Genomic DNA, 19,973 nt, shown 5'->3' on the forward strand with positions numbered 1-19,973 from the left:
CTGTTTCTGTTTCTTTAGCATATTCAGTAGTTAGCTATGACCTTAATACTTAGATGAGTGTGTGTTCTGGTATTTTTTATGCTTTCTGATTGCCTCCAGGTAGATGTGATTAGGAGATGGGCTTCCCTTTTCTCTTTTCTTATTACTCAACTCAGAGTAACTGTTGCAGGTGTTGGCTGCCTACCTGGTGTATTGCAGCTGGTATTGGTTCTTGCCTAGATGGTGGGATTTGATAGGGTGTGGTTATAGCTTGACTATATGACCACAGTTGTTGTCTCTTCTTGGGTAATGTAGAGAGAGAAAGAGCCCCCTAACAGTGAAGAGGGGACCAAAAAACAAAACAACAACAGCAAAAAAGACAGATTGGATTCTTTAATCTATAATCGTAGAAAAGAGAGAGGAGGGGGAAAAAATTATGTAGGCAAATATGAGTTTGACTTTAATGTCCCTCTCTCTGCGTCTTACCTTCATGTTGCCTAAGAAATTTCAAGATGCTACAGTTGGTCCTTAAGATATAACTCAGGATTTAATTTTTGGCCGTTTGGCTTTAAGTGGGCCCTTCCCCTTTAAATTCTGCTGAGCAGATCTGTGCGTATGTGTAGTAGAACCCTCTGGGGTTGGGGGTGGGGTGTCCACTCACTTAGGCACCCCATCTAGTCACCAGAATGGAGGTGCACAGACAGCAAGAGACCAATATACAGACACAAAACAAAGACAAAAGAATGTCCACACCTCTATCTCTGAGGATTGGTCAAGCATCCATGGCGGCTCTGATCCTTCAGCCGCTCCGTCTCACTCAAGATGGCTGCTCTGGGAACTGCTGAGCCTGGCAGATCCCAGAAAACACTAGATTTCTTGCTTCTGCTACAAATTCCACTGGCTGTAAACCTTCAGAATTTCTAAATATTCAGGGACCATCCCCTGAACCTGCTTCATCTGGTATTCTGTGTTATTGCTGATGGAGATCCTCACTGCACTTCTCCCATCTGCTATCAAGCCCCTCCCCTAGGGTTATGCTTCTTAATGGTCATTTTTTGGGGAAAGATATCGTAGAAGTATTCAGTGACCCATGGAATTGAAACTCATCTACTAAATCACTTCACTCTTTTAATCATTTTTCAAAACTTTGTTGTGAATTGGGTGAAGATTTACAGAGCAGATCTGTTTTCCATTCAACATTTCAGACAAATTTTGGTTCATCTCATTGATTGCATTTCCTTCCCTCTGACTTCCCATAATGCAAGTTATCCCACTTCCTCCCAAGTTTTCTGCTTCCATTCCTCCTTCTCTCTTAACACTTCTGAACTTTGTCTTGGGTCAGGGTTGCCTTATAATCTCAGCGCCCTGCCATCTAGCCAATTCTGATTCATAGTGACCCTATAAAGGTCTTTTGAGGTTGTAAATCTTTTTGGTAACAGAAAACTTCATTTTGCTCACATAGAGGGCTGGTGGGTTTGAACTACCAACCTTGTGGTTAGCTGTCCATTACTTATCCTACAGCACCAATATTCGAAGGTTTGTGTCCTTTTTAGTGTTAATGTTCCTTTTGCTTTCTGAAGCTTGCAGTTCCTTTTGCCTTCTGAAGCTTGCAGTTCCTTTTTTTTTTTATAACTCTTTCTGAAAATAAACTTGCTGATTTTAAGTGAATGGATGATCCATGAGGGGTGATATGGGGGTGAAGTCGGAGAAACCTATATTTACTTGTGGGTACAAATAGAGTCCTGGTATGATGCTATAGGATAAATGCTGGACTGGTAACTACAAGGTCAATGGTTCAAACCCACCAGCCACTTCTTGGAACCCTATACAGGGTCTCTATGACTCTGAAACAACTCAACAGCACTCACCAACAACAACACACAGCATAATCATAAGAGCCTGCATGATTATTTGGGGAGGAAAATTCCATGAAATGGTTGGTGATTTGGCCTAAGCTTTAGACAGGAACCTCTTTGAGTGACGTTCTTTCAGTAGCAACATGAGACTGCCTTTTCACCCCATTGAATATCTCATTGCCTGCGTGTTCATTAATTCTGTCATCCTTCTATGGGGCACTTGCTGTATGCTCAGAACAATACAAGGTGCAATGGAGGAATTAAGAAGTAACTGAAACACTGTGCCTTTCTATCAAGTTAACTAACCATAATTGAGGTTGGGCCAGCAAGCTCCATGACCATGCAATTCATTTAGCAAAGCTTTGTGAAGAAAATGAGGCAGTGGTTGGCAAGTACACAGAAAGAAGGCTGTCACAGGAGAACTTAGTGTCACAGTGGGTGGATTTTCCATTATCTTTGGGTCCTCCAAGGGTCTCGGGTGCTGCAGTGGATTAAGCATTGGACTGCTAACCTCAAGGTCAGTGATTCATACCTACCAGGTGCTCCATGAGAGAAGGATGAGGCTTTTTGCCCCATAAATATATACAATTTTGGAAACCATTTGGTGCAATTCCTATAGGGTCACTATCGTTGGAATCAATGACATTGGTCTCATTTAATTTGGGGGTGGTGGTGAGGTGTCCTCTGGAGCCATCCTAGTCATGTGAAGCAGTTCAAGACATAGATATTGCCATGTAACCAGACAGACTTAGACTCCTATCTGGTTCTCCTTTGGATATATCCTGATGCCTTGGAGAAGTGCCTTCACTTCTATTTGTATCTTTGGTTCTCTCCTTTGTAGAAGAGGTATAGGAGTATGATACTCCTTGGAGGTTTGGTAGGAAGATGGAAAGGGATGGTGCCTGCGAAGCTCCTAGCAGAGTGGACGGCACATAGTAGGTGCCTAAGAAATGCTCGTCTTCTGCACTCCCCTGTCTGAGATGGGGAAGGTATTAGTCAAAGCTCTCACATACCTGGTGGGTGGGTCTTCTAGCTTCGGGTGTATCCAGCCAACCTGATCTTCCACTTGGGGACTTGCTGACCTTACAATTCTCCAATGTTTCTCTTCTCCCAAGGCCGTGGAGGAGCTTCTGAAGACTCTGGACCTAGAGAAAAGGGCAGTGGCCATGGGGCACAGCCAAGTGAGTAGAGCGTGTTTCCTGTGTCATTGTGTCCATCACAGCGGGGCCTGGACACAGTCCTTTTCCTGGCTCCGCTCTCTGTTTCCTCGGGGTGTCTTCTTTCCACCAAACTATAAAGGGAGAAAATAATGCCCTGTTGATCTCATGAAACCTTGAAGATACAATTTAATAATGTAGGAGAAGTAACAACGGAAAATATCGCCTATTGGAGACAACACTCGCAAGGATGTTGGTGGTGTGGGATAGTTAGCATTCTATTCTGGTCCATGTTGTTGTTGTTAAGTGCCATTGAGTCAGCTCTGACACATAGCGACCCTGTGTAGGGTTTCCGAGGAGCAGCTGGTGAGCTGGAACCACTGACCTTGCAGTTCAAATGGCTTTGCAGTCTGGTGCATTAACCTACAGCACCAAACCGGACTCCATTCTGGTCCATAGGACCTCAGAAAGAGTTGCCATGTAACCTGGGAACAAACTCTCAAGACTTCACTTGAAGCTTTCAAACTTTTATTTTGTAACCAACTCTAATACAACTTGAATCCTTCTGATTGGTCACAGTGAGTTAAAAGAAAGGAGAGGGTATTAGGAAAAGGTACAAAGTTTCTTTGTGGTGTCAATGACTTACACTCAACTGCTACCTGAGAGGCTGGTAGTTTGAACCCACCAAGGGGCACCACAAAAGAAAAGCCTGGAGTTCTACTTCCATAAGAGTACAGCCATTGGAGAGAGGGTCAGAAGACAGCACATTATTATTAGAATTGAAATAGCTTTTCCCCAACTGGTATTGAGCCAAAAGCTTTACAAAATGTTTAAAAGTTTGGTGGAAAATTTCAGAGCCCTAGTACATTCATATATCCTGTGAGCTTTCATGAAGGAAAAATATAGTATTTGTTGTTGTTGTTGTTAGATGTCATCAAGTGGTGACTCATAGCAACCTTATATACAAGGTTATATACGCTCAATCCTGAGCCATCCTCACAACTGTTGTATCGGAGCCCATTGTTGCAGTCACTGTGTCAGTTAATCTCATTGGGGAGCTTCCTCTTTTGCACTGATCCTTCACTTGACCAAACATGATGCCCTTCTCCAGAGACTGGTCCTTCCTGACAACATTTCCAAAGTTCATGTGATGAAGTTTCACCATCCTTGCTTCTGAGAGACATTTTGATTTTACTTTTTCCAACATTTGTTCATTCTTCTAGAACTCCATGGCCTATTCCGTATTCTTCAAAAACATCATAATTCAAAGGTATCAGTTCTTCTCTGATCTTCCTTATTCATCGTCTAGCTTTGACCATGAAAGCCTCATTCTTCTGTCTTTATGGAACATTACCATCTCCTGGAACTAGTATTCCATGGGTTATTGTTTGGGAAATAGAACACAGAGCTATTAAACTCAAGGACCAGGTGTTGGGCAGTGGGGAAGCTGCAACATTTAGAAATGCAAACACAAAAAGAAGCAGATCGACATCAATAACCATGTCTTCCATCTCTCCAACCTGTTATTTGCCAATTCATTAAAGTCATGTTGTTGTTGTTGTTGTTGTTAGATGCCATTGAGTTGGTGCCAACTCATAGCAACCTTATGCACAGCAGAACGAAACACTGCCCAATCCTGGGTCAGCTTTACTATTGTTGCCACGCTTGAGCCCATTGATGCTGCCACCCGGCCAATCCATCTTGATGGGGGTCTGCCTCTTTTTCTCTGACCCTCCACCTTACCAAACATGATCTCCTTCTCCAGCGCTTGGTTCCTCCTGACAATAAAGTCATGTGGTAAACATTTATTGATGGCCTTCTACCTCCAGGCAATGGGAAATCCCCTGCTCCCCAGAAACCCATAATCATGGTGTACCCGGCTATTTCTATTTCTTTCAACCACGCATAGCCTGCTCCATCATACCTCTCAGAACCCAACTTTTTCTAGAAGTGCTCAGGGTTACTTGAACTCCATTCGTCCTTGACAGTTCATCCTAAACCCACTCCTATCCGAACACAGGTTCTGCTAAGGAGTATGGCTGAGGCCACTGATTTATCACAGCCTCAATCTGGTTTCCCCTGCTGGGAGTTGGCAGCATCTGGGCTTTTGCAGAACTTTCCATTAGAGGGAATCCTAGGCTCCTAGTATAGCATAATGGTTACGAATTGGGTTGTGAACCACAAGGCCAGCAGTTAGAAACTACCAGCTGTTCCGTGGGAGAAAGATGAGGCTTTCTGCTCCCATAAAGATTTACAGCCTCGGAAACCCTATACAGCGTCTCTATGAGTTGGAACCGACTCCACGGCACATAACCACCACCAGTATGAGCCAGGTACTATGCTAGGCAACTTCATGTATTATTCCTTACAGTTCCCTGTGAGATAATGTGCACATCCTTGGGAGTGTATGGCTGGCAGAGCTTCAAAAAGTGCCTGAAAAAGTCCACTATCTTTACACTCCATTTTTTTCAGGCACTTTTTGAAGTGCCTCATACTTCCTGGGCTTCTGGGAGGTAAGCCCCTTTTTTAGATCTTACAGGCGACTAGGGGGAGAACATCAGTGCCAACTGCATCAATTTCATCCCAAGCTCTTGCCAAAAGTCTCTGGATTCCATTGTTGATTAGTGGAACCCTAGAACACCTTCGCCACCACTCATCTATCAATTTGTCCTACTGTGATAGCTCGTGATACTGGAAGCTACGTCAGTGGTATTTTAAATATGAGCACGGTCACCCATGGTGGACAAGTTTCAGAGAAGAAGGATATTGGGCTTGGTGAAATGAAGGGTCAGTGGAAAACAGGAAAACCCCAATAAGATAGATTGATGTAGTGGCAGCAACAACGGGCTCAAATATAACAATTGTGAGGAGGACACAGGACTGGGCAGTGTTTCCTTCTGTTGTGCACAGGGTCACTATGATGGCATGTGACAACAACAACGTAACATGTTTCTAAAACACAAGTGGGAGTTGCCCTTCAGCTCTAGGAACTTCATCTTTCTAGGCTGACGGTTGTCACAATGTGGTGTCTGGACCAGCAGCATCAGAATGACCTGTTTGTTAGAAACACAAATGATGAGGTCCCACACGTACTGAATGGGAAACAAGGGGGGTGAGGCCCAGAACTCTGCTTTGTCACAAGTCCTCCAGAAGATTCAAGGGCTCACTCAAACTGGAGAGCCACAGGCCTAAATAATGACTCAGTTATTTCACAAATTCAAAACTCAGCCCCTATGATTTCAGCAGCTATTACAGAGCATAGAAGAAAACAGAGGATGGTGACATTTCAGTCTATAACCTTGTGCACTGTAGTAATAAGCCTTTATCATTAGTGAATGATACTTGGAATTGATTAAAAACTGTCTCAAGAAAACCCAGGTCAATATATTCTCTTAGAAGTCTGCTGTTGTTTGTTGCCTTTGAGTCAGCCCATGGCTCGTGGCAACCCAGACATAACAGAAGAAAATGCTGACCAGTCCTGGGCCAAACCCATGATCGGTTGTGGATTTGACTCCTTGGGATCCACAGTTTTCATTACTTTTCTTAAAGCTTTGCTAAAATGTGTTCAGCATCCTAGCAAAACACAAGCATCCACTGCCAGAAAGAGGATGAATGAGCATTGGCTGGGAATCGAATCCAGGCCTCTTGCATGGAAGAGAATGAATGCTACACTGATTTGTAAGGGCAGATGGAATGTCTTATGGAAAGGCCATGAAGTCCAGGAGCATGCTGGCCCAGGGCACACCAGGCTCCAACACTTTCTAACTGTGTGACTCTTGAGGGAGTGATTTTGTGTCTCTCAGCCTCCATTTCCTCATCTGTAAAATGGAGCTGCTAGTCTCTCCCTCCCAAGGTAGCTGTGAGAATCAGTAACTCATCATTGAATAGGGCTGCCTGCCATTACTGGTTGAATCCAATTGTCAAAGATGCAAAATGCCTAGCAAATGCTTCGTGTTTAAAGAATTATACTCATCTAATGTTTAAACTTTTTGAGACTGTCAATGTTGCTGGAAACAGATTGTCTCATCTTTCTCCCTCTGAGTAACTGGTGGGTTTGAACTTCCAACACCACCGGGTTCCTTCATCTGTGAAATGAAGGTACCTAGGTGGTATAGGAAGTGCAATGGCTCTGTAGGATAAGCACTGTACTGCGGGCCACTAGGTGGTTGGTTCAGCCACTCTGTGGGAAAAAGATGAGGCTATCTGCTTTGGCAACGATTTAAAGCCTTGCAAACTCTATACAGGGTGTCTGTGAGTTGGAACTGACACAATGACACTTAACAACACAACAACAGGTGGCACAAAAGAGCCCTGGTGATGCTGTGGGATAAGCATCAGATTGATAAAGAAAAGGTCGGTAGTTCAAACCCACCAGTTTCTATGAGGGGGGAAGATCAGACAGTCTGCTCCTATAAAGATGTACAATCTTGAAGACACTGGGGAGCAGTTCAATTCTGTCCTGTGGGGTCACCATGAGTAGAATCGATTTAGTGACACTGGGTGGGTAGGTGGCACAGTTGGTGGTTCACACCAATCCGTGGTGCTGCGGAAGAAAAGGCCTGGTGAACTGCTTCTGTGAAGATAACAGCCAAGGAAAGCCTGTGGAGCAGTGCTATTCTGTGCCCCGTAGGGGGCGCCATGAATCAGAACCGATCCCATGACAGCTAAGAGCCATCTGAAATTACCAGTAGGAGAAGAGCTGGCCTTAGCAGTTCCAGATATGGCAGCTATGACCATATCTTATTTTAAAAATCTCACGTTCAGCATTTTTAGAGGAAAAACAACTCCCTTGCATAGCAGTGGCTCCTACGACTCCTTAAATGTGGGTGGTTGAGATGTTTCTCTCTGCTTGGGACCGGTAAGCTGCTGGACTCATGAAAAGCAAATAATTGAAATTTTTCTTTGTGATTTTCAGTCTCTGGTACCTAATTGAGCCTGTGCCTAGGGCTATGACATTTATGCAAAGGTGTGATTCCACATGCAGTTGGCCTTCTAGCTGGCAATATGCTCTGAGAAGGGGGAAAAATCCAGATTAGATCCTGAAAAGTGATGACTTATTCCCATTCTGTGTATGGCTGTTTCCAATTATCTTTGTAATGAAAGCTTCATACTTAATCAATTGTGCTTTTGGCAGCACCAGCCACCTTTAGTAATGTACGAACTGGGGCAGCCATCTCTTTTGATCATTGATTTTTTTCTTTTAATGACAGCTTTTGGGACTCACTAGTGTGTGAAATTAATACAGTCATTATTGAGTCCATCTGATAGATAATGAATCCATCGTGTCTTTATTTCAATGAGACTAATTGTCCTGGTGGCCCTGGCTGGTAGGAAGCATTCTGGAAAACAAGAGTTATCCCCAATTGGCCATGTTCATGTTCATTCCCCCATCGAGAAAGCACTAGCTGTGGGATTGGCTAAGTAGTCTCCATTACAGAAAAGAGGTTTAGGGTAATGGAGAATCGATCGAGACCCTTTGTTCCACCTAGAATCAAATTGCAATTGAACTTCAAGATCCAGGTGTTTGTATCATAGTGAATGAGGAAATTGTTGCTCTTGTTGACAGTGAGACTGGGTATAGGAAATACAGTCAAAGACCCGGGAGAGGGAGTGGTTGTAGGAGTTACACACAAGTTTCTGGGTTGAATTTTGCTTTGTTGATCATCCACTGTGTCATCATAAGTAAATCACACACCCTTCCTGTGTCAATGGGTCACTGGGTGGCACAGTTTATTCTTTGCTACTAATCTCACAAGTTGGTAGTTTGAGCCCATCCAATGACACCAACGAAGAAAGACCCAGAGATCTGCTTATTTTTCTGCTTTGTTAGTTGCCATCGCATTGGTTCTAACTCTTAGCATTCCTACGTATGACAGAATGAAACACTGCCTGGTGGTTTGCTTTCCTCACAATTGTTACCAACAGGGCTCCCTTGACAAGTTATTTGTTCTTAAGTACTGTCTAGTTGATTCTGACTCATAGCAACCCTGTAGAGGGTCTGAGGAGTGGCTGGTGAGTTTGAACCGATGATACTCTGATTCAAACCGACCTTGCAGTCCAATGCTTATCCTAAGGACCACACCAGAATTCCAACCTCATTAAAGCACTACCGCTTACCAGTTGTTATCAAGTTAACTCTGAATCATGGTGAGTCTGATGTGTATCAGAGTAGAAATATGCTCCATAGTGTTTGCAATGGTTGAATTAAAAAAAAAAAAAAAAAAGATTGCCAGACTATTCTTCCAAAGGGCCTTCCGGGTGAACTTGAATCTCCGATCTTGCGTTAGTAGCTGAGTTCACTAATGGCTTGTGCCATTCTGGAATTCCTCATGAAAGGACCATGACAATCTTCTTTGTTGCAGAGTAGAAACACTCATCAGCTATTATCTTTACAGATGGAGCTTTGAGGTGCAGTGGGTTAAGTGCTGGGCTGCTAGCCCGAAGTGGTTTGAACCCACCATCTACTCTGGCAGAGAAAGATGAGACAGTCTGCTTCTGCAAATATTTACAGCCTTGGAATCCCTATGGAGCAGTTCTCCTCTATCCTATAAGGTTGCTATGAGTTGGAATTGATTTGACAGCAGTGGGGAATCATAGCAGTAAATCGCCAGGCCTTTTTCCCATGGTGCCTCTGGGTGAATTTAAACTGCCAACCGTTAGGTAAATGTTGTCAGGTACTATTGAGTTGCTTCTGACTCATAATGGTCCTATGCAAAACAGAACCAAACACCGTCCCATCCTCTGCCTTCCTCACACTTATTATGTCTGAGCCCCAATTGCATTCTCTGTGTCAACCCATCTCATTGAGGATCTTCCTCTTTTTCACTGACCATCTACTTTACCAAATATGATGTTCTTTTCCAGAGACTGATCCCTCTTTATAACATGCTCAAAGTACATGAGACATTGAATCATCATCCTTACCTCTAAGAAGCATTCTGACTATATTACTTCCAAGACAGATTTGTCCCTTCTTTTGGAAGTCCATGGTCCCTTCAATGCTTTGCCGTAGATGAGGACAAGTCTCTTGTGCCACCCAGTTACCTGTTAAAGGAACCAAACCAAACACTGCTTTCAAGTTGGTTCTGACTCATAGGGACCCTATAGGACAGTGTAGAAATGTTTTCTAGGGTTTCCAAGGTTCAAAATCTTTATGGGAGCAGACAGCTCCATCTTTCTCCCCAAGAGCAGCTGGTGGCTTCAAACCAATGACCCTGCAGTCACCAACCCAACATATAACTCATAGAGCCTCCAGTGCTCCTCATTAAAAGACAACTGGTCTCAAATACTGATGGCAGATGCCAGGGAGAGAGGGTCTGCATTGCACCCACTGCAGTTTTTGTTTCTCCTTCCAGGTTTTCCTCAAAGCGGGTGTGGTCTGCAGACTTGAGAAGCAGCGGGAGAGGCTTGTGTCTCAGAGCATTGTTCTTTTCCAGGCGGCCTGCAAGGGCTTCCTGTCTCGCCAGGAATTCAAAAAGCGTAAGGTATGGAGTCCCAGAAAAACACCATCCCGCTCTTCCTCCCCTCCTTGCCAGTGGGGCTGTGAGCCCATGCCTCTCACCCTTGTTCTTGCCTGGGAATCCCTGTGCGATTCTGCTCCAGTGAGACTACGGTGGAGCAGGGGTGACTGCATTCTCACCAGCCCCCAGATGATGCCAGTGCTGCGGGGCCTATGTGAGTGAAGATTCCAGCAGACCGTTTACAACATGATTTGGTTGCTCCCAGAACATTGGCACCAAATGACCAAGCGTGCTTACCTTGACCTAGACACTGATGATGTTGTCCACATTCTCTGGAGTAGGCTCATGCTTTCAAACTGTCCATCTCTGGGAGACTGGCTTTCATGGTCAGTAGACAAGGCATAGGCTATGTCATTTAGGACCAGAGGTCAAGCCCAGCGTCCTGAGCCACCCTTGGCCCTGATCTTCAGAACTCTCCAGTGACTGGCATTCTTTGGTATGATCTATTTAGGTAGCTACCTATTCTGTCATAATAAATATACAAAGGTATGTCAAAATGTGTTGCCATTAGGGTTCCAGTTCATATATATTTATTCCAAACAAAGCATGTTTACACATGTCTCTGTGAACAATGGGTAGCTGCAGACAAGTTCTCTCAGTAGTACATTTGTCTTAATTTTGTTAAGGTGAATTAAAAAAAACAAAACAAAATAGATCCAATCAAAACAGTGACTTCCAAGGGGATCAACTGGGCCTGTTAAATTCAAGGCAAAGAGGTCAGCTCAAAAGGCTACTGGGACTGCTTTTTTGGAATTCCAGAGGAGTCATCTTGTTGGATTTTCTCAAAAGATTACGACAATCCCACGGGCTTATGAGGAAGAAGTTTTAAGAAAATGGAAAACTGTATTGGGGAGAAAAAACTCAGGAAAGTCTTGCTGAGGAATTTTTTCCATCACGACAAAGCACCGGCTTATTCTTCCAGGTTAGCCAAGGCCAACCTAGAAGAATTTCCTTAGCAAACCTCACCCCATCCACCCTTCAGTCCTGATCTTGCCCCTTCATACTTCTTTTTATTCACCCAACTCAGAGAACATTTGAAAAAGAGCATGATTTGAATCCCTCGAGGATGCTAAGACTGCTGTTTTGACATGATGTACATTGAAAATCCTAGAATTTTTCAGGGAAGATTAGAGAGATGGAAACTCGACCTTCAAAAGTGAATGGACCTAATTGTAACCATGGCAATGAAACACTATATGATAAGATGAATATAAAACTAATGCTCTCCCATGTAAACTATCACATAAATCACAATAAAACATTAACAAAAAAAGTGTATGGGCCTAGATGGAGGATAATTTTGGGAAACAGTAACTTCACATTTGGATTTTCTTGTCTAATAAAGATTTCTATGATTTTAAGAAGTCCTGGTGTGGTGCTCTAGGATAAACACTTCACTGCTAGCCACAAGGTGGGCACTTCAAACCCACCAGCTTGTCCTCAGAAATCCTATACAGGGTTGCTATGAGTCGAAATGACTCAACAGCACTTAACAACAGCAATGGTGATTTTAAAGCAATACGTTTCGACTTACCTCATACATATTGTTGTTACTTAAGTCCCATCAAGTTGGTTCTGACTCATAGTGACCCTGTATAGAGTTTCCAAGGAGCAATGGTGAATTTGAACCACTACCTTGTAGCGTAGTGGTTACGAATTGGGCTGCGAACCTTAAGGTCAGCGGTTCGAAACTACCAGCTGCTCCGTGGGAGAAAGATGAGGCTTTCTACTCCCGTAAGGATTTACACCCTCGGAAACCCTATGGGTCGGAACCGACTCGACGGCACTTAACAACAACAACAACAACAACCTTGTGGTTAGCAGTCCAGTGCTTATCCTACAGTGCTATACCAGGACTCCTTGTACACTGTTGTTGTTAAGTGCCTTGAAGTCAGTTCTGACTCATAGCGGCCCTGTGTAGGGTTTCCAAGGAGCAGCTGGTGGCTTTGAACTGCCTACCTTGTGATTCTCAGTCCAATGCGGATCCTACAGTGCCACACCATGTTGTTGTTGTTGTTATGTGCCATGGAGTCAGTTCTGGCTCATAGTGACCCCGTACAGGGTTTCTGAGGCTGTAAATCTTTACGGGAGCAGAAAGCCTCATCTTTCTCCTGCGGAACAGCTGGTAGTTTCAAACTGCTGACCTTGTGGTTCACAGTCCGATTTGTAACCAGTACGCTACCAGAGCATAGCACATAATAATTTTGGTTCATGCCCCAAGTTTGAGAAACACTGAATTTAAATATGTTTAGAACGTGTTCATTGTTCTTGTTAAGTGACATTGAGTGAGTTTTGACTCTTAGCAACAGACACTGTATAGGAAGTCTGAGGAGCGACTGGTTCAAACCAGCAACATAGTGGTTAGCAGTCCATTTCTTATCCTTCAGTGCCACACTAGGGCTCCAAAAAGTGTTTAAGTAAACTTAATTAAAAAAAAAAAAAAAAAAGAAAAGACTGTCCCTTAAATATGAGCGGTCATCAAAAAGTTTGTGGGAAAGTGGAATTAAAAAGATAACACAATTTTTCTATGGACTTTTTGAAGTACCATTGTTTAAACTAGCAATGTACTCAGGAACAATTTTTTTCATAGGGATTTACAAATAGTTACTGCCTTGTACATTGGCTTACCAACCAAATCCACTCAAAAGATAGGATCCTATTGGATAGTATTTTCTCCTCCTCTTATTATTATTAAGGATCCCTGGTGGCACTGTGGGATAAGCACTGGCCTGCTAACCACAAGGCCAGTGGTCCAAATCCACCAGCAGCTCCAGATGATGAAGATGAAGCTGTTTGCTCCCATGAAGACTGACAGCCTCAGAAACTCCAGGAAGCAGTTCTGATCTGTCCTCTAGGGTTGTTATGAGTTGGAATTGACTCAGCAGTAGTGGGTATGGTTTGGGGATTTGGTTTTTGCCCAGGACCCCTCAGTGTGCCCCTCTCCTTTCTCTGCAGATCCGCCGCCTGGCTGCCCAGTGCATCCAGAAGAATGTAGCTGTGTTCCTGGAGGTCAAGGACTGGCCCTGGTGGCAGCTCCTTGGTTCCCTGAGACCCTTGCTGAGCTCCACCATGGGGGAAGAGCAGCTTCGAGCCAAGGAGGTCAGTCCACAGGGCAGGCAGGGTGCTGCACGGTGACTCTCTCCTCCCAGCCAGCTCAGTGGCTGTATCCAGGACCCATCCCCCATCTGAAAGCTCAGCCCAACAGTGCTCACTGCCCCCTCCAGATATCTCTGGCCTCTGCCAGTCCCTGCCCATCCTCAAGCCCTGCCCAGTGGACATGTACTACACAGACCCTTGCATTGCTATTCCTCCATACTCACAATGGAGGGACCTTTGATTTGTTTTCTTAGCCTCACTTAAACATTTCATAAAAGCCCATCATCGTCAAGTTAATTATGGACTCAGAGCAACCGTAAAGGGCAGAGTAGAACTGCCCCCATAGGCTTCCCAAGGCTGTCATTCTTTGCTGGAAGTAGACTGCTGCTTCTTTCTCCCATGGGCTGGTTGGTGGGTTCTGCCTGCCGACCTTTTAGTGAGCAGCCCAGTGCTTAACCCACTGCGCTACTAGGGCTCTTCGAGAAATTGCAAACTTAAGAAAAGTGGAAAAAAACGGCATAATGAGCATGGCTGTGCCTTTCACCTGGAGTCTCCGAGTTGCACAAAGAGTTAAGTACTTGGCTGCTAAACAAAAGGTTGGAGGTTCAAATCCACCCAGAGGTACCAGAGAAGAACGTCCTGGTGATCTATTTCCAGAAGGTCACAGTCATTGAAAATCCTAGAGAGCACAGTTCTGCTCTGACTCACATGGGGTTGCCAGGAGTCAGTGTGGCTAGATAGTAACTGGTTTAGATTTTTGGTCTACACCCTTTGCCTGGGTTTATCAATTACTAACGGTTTTCAAGTATACTCTGTCTCGATTGTTACACACATTTACAGGCATCAAAAAGTTTATGGAAAAATGGAATGAAAAGAGCATGGATGTTTTCCATCAACTTTTTGAAACCCTGTGGTACGTGCATACATCCCAAACCAAACCCAACCCCACCACCTTTGAGTTGATTCTGACTCATTGTGACCCCCATTGCCATCGAGTCAAATTCAGACTCAGAAGGACCCTATAGGACAGATCCGGACCCATGAGATTTCCAAAGTTGTAAATCTTTATGGGAACAGACGGCCAAGTCTCCCACAGAGTAGCTGATGGGTTCAAACTGCCGACCTTTCAGATGAGCAACTGAGTGCCTAACCAGTGTACCACCCTCTCCCTCCTTCATTTCTTTTCAGGAGCATTAGCAAACACATCCAGCTACACCCTGAGTTCCTTTCTTTCTTGTACTGTTGTTGTTAAGTGCTGAGGAATTGGTTCTGACTTTTAGTGACCCTGTATAGGGTTTCTGAGGCCTAAAATCTTTTTTCAAGAGCAGAAAGCCTCATCTTTCTCCCATGGAACATCTAGTGGGCTTGAACCACTGACTTTGTGGTTCACAATCCAGTGTTTATCCTACGGAGCCACTACAGGTATCATAATAAAAGGGTTCCAAAAACTTTGTGGAAAAATAGAATGAAAAGATAGTGGAAGTTTTCATAAACTTTTTGAAGCCCCCTTGTATGGATTTTTCTACAACTTGTAATTTTTCACTTAAACATGTGTCTGGCAGCCATGTGGCATCCTCTGATAGAGGACTTCTGTGTTCTCTCTCTAGGGGTATGTAGCTCTCCTTTGTGTGTTCTGCAGGGCGCTCAATCATCTGTTTGTGAATGAGCATGTGGGCAGCTTTCTAATGGTGGTGGTGTTTTCATGGAGTTGCGAGCCACTGGTTGTTGTTGTTGTTGTCAGGTGCCATCCAGTTGGTACTGACTCATAGCGACCTTATGCACAGCAGAATGAAACACTGCCGATCCTGGACCAACCTCACTATTGTTGCCACGCTTGAGTCCATTGATGCTGCCACTTTGCCATTCCATCTCGCTGGGGAACTTCCTCTTTTTCTCTGACTCTCCACCTTAGCAAACATGATATCCTTCTCCAATGACTGGTCCCTTCTGACAATATGTCCAAAGTATGAGCAGAGAAAATTGGGGAAGATAAGGGCTGGGCTTACCATCCACCTGCAGGCATGCCCAGCCGTCGGCTTCACAATGGTTCCAAGCCAAGGGTTCACATTCACACCCAACACTGGGCTGGTGTGGAGCAGACTTGCATGAACAGAAACCTTGCTGGTTGGAAATGATGAACTTAGATTATTGAATTCCTCACAGGTGTGCTGGCAGAATCACCCAATTCATGCACAAATAACTATTTTTTTAACTGTATCTTTTTGAAGTTCTGGGTTTTCAGAAGAATTGAGTAGAATGAACAATATGTTCTCATTTGCCCACTCCCTCCTGCCCCTGCCCCAGGACAGTATTAATATCTTGCATGCTTCTTTTTTTCTTCTTCTATTACTTATTAAAGGAGCTCTGGTAGCGTAGTGGTTATGAATCGGGCTGTGAACCTTAAGGTCAGCGGTTTGAAACTACCAGCCGCTCCATGGGAGAAAGATGAGGCTTTCTACTCCCGTAAAGATTTACACCCTTGAAAACCCTGTACAGGGTCGCTATGTGTCAGAACTGACTCAACGGCACTTAACAACAACAACAACATTACTTATTAGAGGAATTTATAAACGCACATCGAAGTAGAATAATTACAATGAACTTTTTATCACTCATCGATTAGTTTTCTGCCATCTTTGTTTTATTAGGCCCTCTCAGCATTTTATTTTCCTTAAATATTTTAAAATAAATCCTGAATAGCCTATTGTTTCAGTGGGTCTCTAATAGATAAGGACTTGAAACCATACCATTTTCACCCTTAACTGAATTAGTAGGATAAAAACAAAACAAAACAAAAAATCACCTAATGTATTAGGAGGGATTTTCAAAAACATCATCTAATACCTAGTATATAAAAGCGATCCCTGGTGATGCAGTGTGTTAAGCTTGGACTGCTAACCTCAAGGTTGGTGGTTTGAATCCACCACTTGCTCTACAGGAGAAAGATGAAACTATCAGCTCCTGTAAAGATTGACAGCCTCAGAAACTCGAAGGAGCAGTCCTAGTCTGTCTTATACGGTTGCTGTGAGTTGAAACTGACTTGATGGCAGTGAGATTGGATTTGGGTTCAATTCCCTGCATTTTCCAACTCCACTTTCTTTTTAACACAAGTGAATGAATGCCTCTGCCCCAGCATTGCTTCTGTCGCATATTTGTTTTTGTAGGCGGAGCTTACCACGCTGAGACAAAAGCTAAAGAAATCAGAGACGGCAAGGAATGAACTCCGGCAGAATGCAGACCTGCTAGAGAGCAAGGTAACTCTGGGTGCCTGTGAGGTGGGGGGGCGGGGGTCTACTGGGTTAAACAGAATGGCTACTGTGCTCAGTGGTTTAGAAGCATCCTCAAAATGCCTTTGTCAGGTGTATGCACTTGTGCTGAGATTGTCCCCATTTTGTGGAGGTGGAAACTGAGGTCCTGGGATAATGGCTGAAATTCAAACCTGTGTCATCTGGTTACAAATGGAAGCATGGCTTAAATAAATTACAGGAAACACAGATTACAAATAAAGACACAGTGATACATTTGTCTATATTAAAGTAACAAACTTCTGTTTATCAACATAAAGTGAAGATACTCCCCATACTTAAGGAAGAAATTTGCAGCACATTTAACCTGACAAGAAAATCCAGCATCTGTAAAGAATTTATTCAAATCTATTAGATAAGAGGGGAAGAAATGAGCAACAGGAGTGAACAGGCAGTTACCAAGGGAGGAACAGGAATTTAAATGACCACTAAACTCATGATGTGATGCTAACCTAACTGTTGTTGTTAAGTACCGTGGAGTCGGTTCCGACTCATAGTGACCCTACACAGGGTTTCCAAGGCTGTACATCTTTACAGGAGCAGACCGCCTCATCTTTCTCCTGCGGAACCATTGGTAGTTTCGAACTGCCGACCTTGAGGTTAGCAGCCTGATTCATAACCACTGCGCTACCAGAACTAACCTAACTAGCAGTCATGAAATGTAAATGAACAATAGTAGCCATTTCACATGTTGGATTGGCAAAATTGCAAAGTCTGATGCTATAGCCAAGTGTTGACAAGGATGTATCACAGCGGAAGCTCTTTTCCACCGGCTAGAAGGGATGTGAAACTGAGCAGTTTGGTGCTAACTATCAGAGTCCTGGTGTGGTGTTGTGGGATAATGCACTTGACCAAAAGGTCAGTTTGAACCACAAGGTTGGTGGTTCAAATTTACCAACCACTCCTTGGAAACCCTATACAGGGTCACTATGAGTTGGAACTGACTCGATGGTACTTAACAACAACAATGGAAGATGAGGGAGTACAGTGGCTCTATATGATCATTGAAGCCCACTAGCTGCTCCAAGGGAGAAAATGACACTTTCAGCTCCTGCGAATACGTAGAGTGACCCTATAAAGTGTCACTATGAGTTGGAGCTGACTTCAAGGCACTTAACAACAGCAACGTGGAAGTTGAAGCTGTCCCTCCCCTGTAACCCAACCATTCTACTTCTGTGTATGCAAGTGAGAGAGTCTACTGTGTATATGAAAAGACAAGAGATCCATAGCAGCAGCATTTGTCATGTTGAATAAACACTCAGTTGGAAGTGTATTGACAAGGGAATGGATGAACACATTTTGCTAGGTTAAAATTTAAGTAACCAAAAGAGGAAATGAATGAAGAAATGGGCAAACTGTGGTTGGCAGGCCAAATTCAGCTTGCCATCTGTTTTTGTGAATAAAGTTTTATTGGAACACACCCACCCCCATTCACATATGGATAGTCCATGCATGGTTTAGGGTATGCTGGCACACATAGTTGTGACAGAGGCCGCATGGCCCTGAAAGGTCACGACATTTACTATCTGGCCCTTTCCAGAAAAAAGTTTGCTGATCTATCTCTAGAAATGCATGTATTAAAGTGAATGATCTCAGACACATAAAGTTGAAGTAAATGATTAAACTACAAGAGAATACCTAAAACATGATATCATATACTTGATATTTTAAAAGTTGCCGGACAATATTACATATTGATTAGAGGCATACATACACAGACGCATGAGGGGGACTTCAAAAAAGTTTATGAAAAAAATGGAACTGAATGATAATGAATGTGTCCATGAACTTTGTGAACCCCTCTCATGTATGTGTTTGTGTGTATGTATAAAATCCATTGCCATCAAGTCAATTCTGACTCATGTGACCCCATGTGTGTCAAAGTAGAACTGTGATCATAGGGCTTTTAATGGCTCTGGTCTTCTAGAAGGAGTCCTAGGTGGTACTGATGGTTAACATGTTTAGCTGTTAACTGAAAGGTTGAAAGTTTGAGCCCACCAAGAGGTCCTTCAGAAGAAAGGCCTGGTGAGCTCCTCAGCTACTGAAAACCATATGGAACACGGTTCTATTCTGATAAACATAGGTTGCCTTGAGTCAGAATCTACCTGATGGCAGCAATACTGATTGATGGTACTCTACTGATTTTAATCTTATAGCAGCCACCAGACCTCTCTTCCATGGCACTGCTGGCTGGATTTGAACCACCAACCTTTTGGTTAGGAGTCAAGTGCAAACTATTTGTGTCACTGTAGTGCTGCAGGGTAAACATTGGGCTGCTAATCACAAGGCTGGCGATTCAAACCTATAAGCTGCTGCTTGGAAACCCTATATATGGTTGCTATGAGTCGGAACTGACTTGACAACACTTAACAAAAACAGCAGTAGATAAGTATACATGTATAGTTATGGTGTCAGAGCATTCACAGAAATCATAAACACTAAATCTAGAATAGGAGCTTTTTGGGGGAGGGGGTTGAATGGGATATGTGATGGATAATAATGCGAAGTGATGTCACTGGTGTTGTCCTATTTATTTAGCTGGGTGTGACGTTCAAGGGCTAGAATTTTGATATTGAGCTTCTTAGAAGCCAAGGAAAAGAGGAAATTAATATATCCTATAGATGCAATGGAGTCCTGGTGTGGCACTGTGGGCTAATGTGTCAGACTGCAAAGTCGTTTGAACTGCAAGGTCCATGGTTCAAGCTCACCAGTCGCTCCGTGGAAACCCTATACAGGGTCACTATGGTTCGGATTTGACTCGACGGCACTTAACAACAACAACATAGATGCAATGAACTTAAATTATAAAAAAAAAATCCAATTGCTTTAGAGAAGAATACATTTCTTTTGAACTGTGCATGCAAACCAGAAAATTCTTACCCTCCAGGAGGTCACTACAAATTACAGACCAATTTCTGCAAAAATCCATATATGGCAGCATGGTTTATCATTAATGAGCCGCGAGGAAACTGAGAAGGGTTCATCTGAGGAAAGTCTGTTGTTCCCTTAAGTCTTTTGGGGCTGAGACTCAGGGGAGCCAAGTGAGGTCTCCTGAGGTAC

At 43.6% G+C, this 19,973-nt stretch overlaps 1 protein-coding gene across 1 annotated transcript in view; it reads left to right on the forward strand.

Moving 5' to 3' along the window:
• Positions 1 to 19,973, forward strand: part of MYO18B (myosin XVIIIB) — a 377,810-nt gene that overhangs the window by 158,416 nt on the left and 199,421 nt on the right. Inside the window, exons 21-24 of the mRNA XM_006869188.1 lie at positions 2,951 to 3,016; positions 10,348 to 10,476; positions 13,468 to 13,611; positions 16,773 to 16,862. Of these exons, the coding sequence (XP_006869250.1) occupies positions 2,951 to 3,016; positions 10,348 to 10,476; positions 13,468 to 13,611; positions 16,773 to 16,862 (429 nt within the window). The remainder of the gene's footprint in view (positions 1 to 2,950; positions 3,017 to 10,347; positions 10,477 to 13,467; positions 13,612 to 16,772; positions 16,863 to 19,973) is intronic.

Source organism: Chrysochloris asiatica, unplaced genomic scaffold, assembly GCF_000296735.1.
Source record: "Chrysochloris asiatica unplaced genomic scaffold, ChrAsi1.0 scaffold00128, whole genome shotgun sequence".
Lineage (NCBI taxonomy): Eukaryota > Metazoa > Chordata > Mammalia > Afrosoricida > Chrysochloridae > Chrysochloris > Chrysochloris asiatica.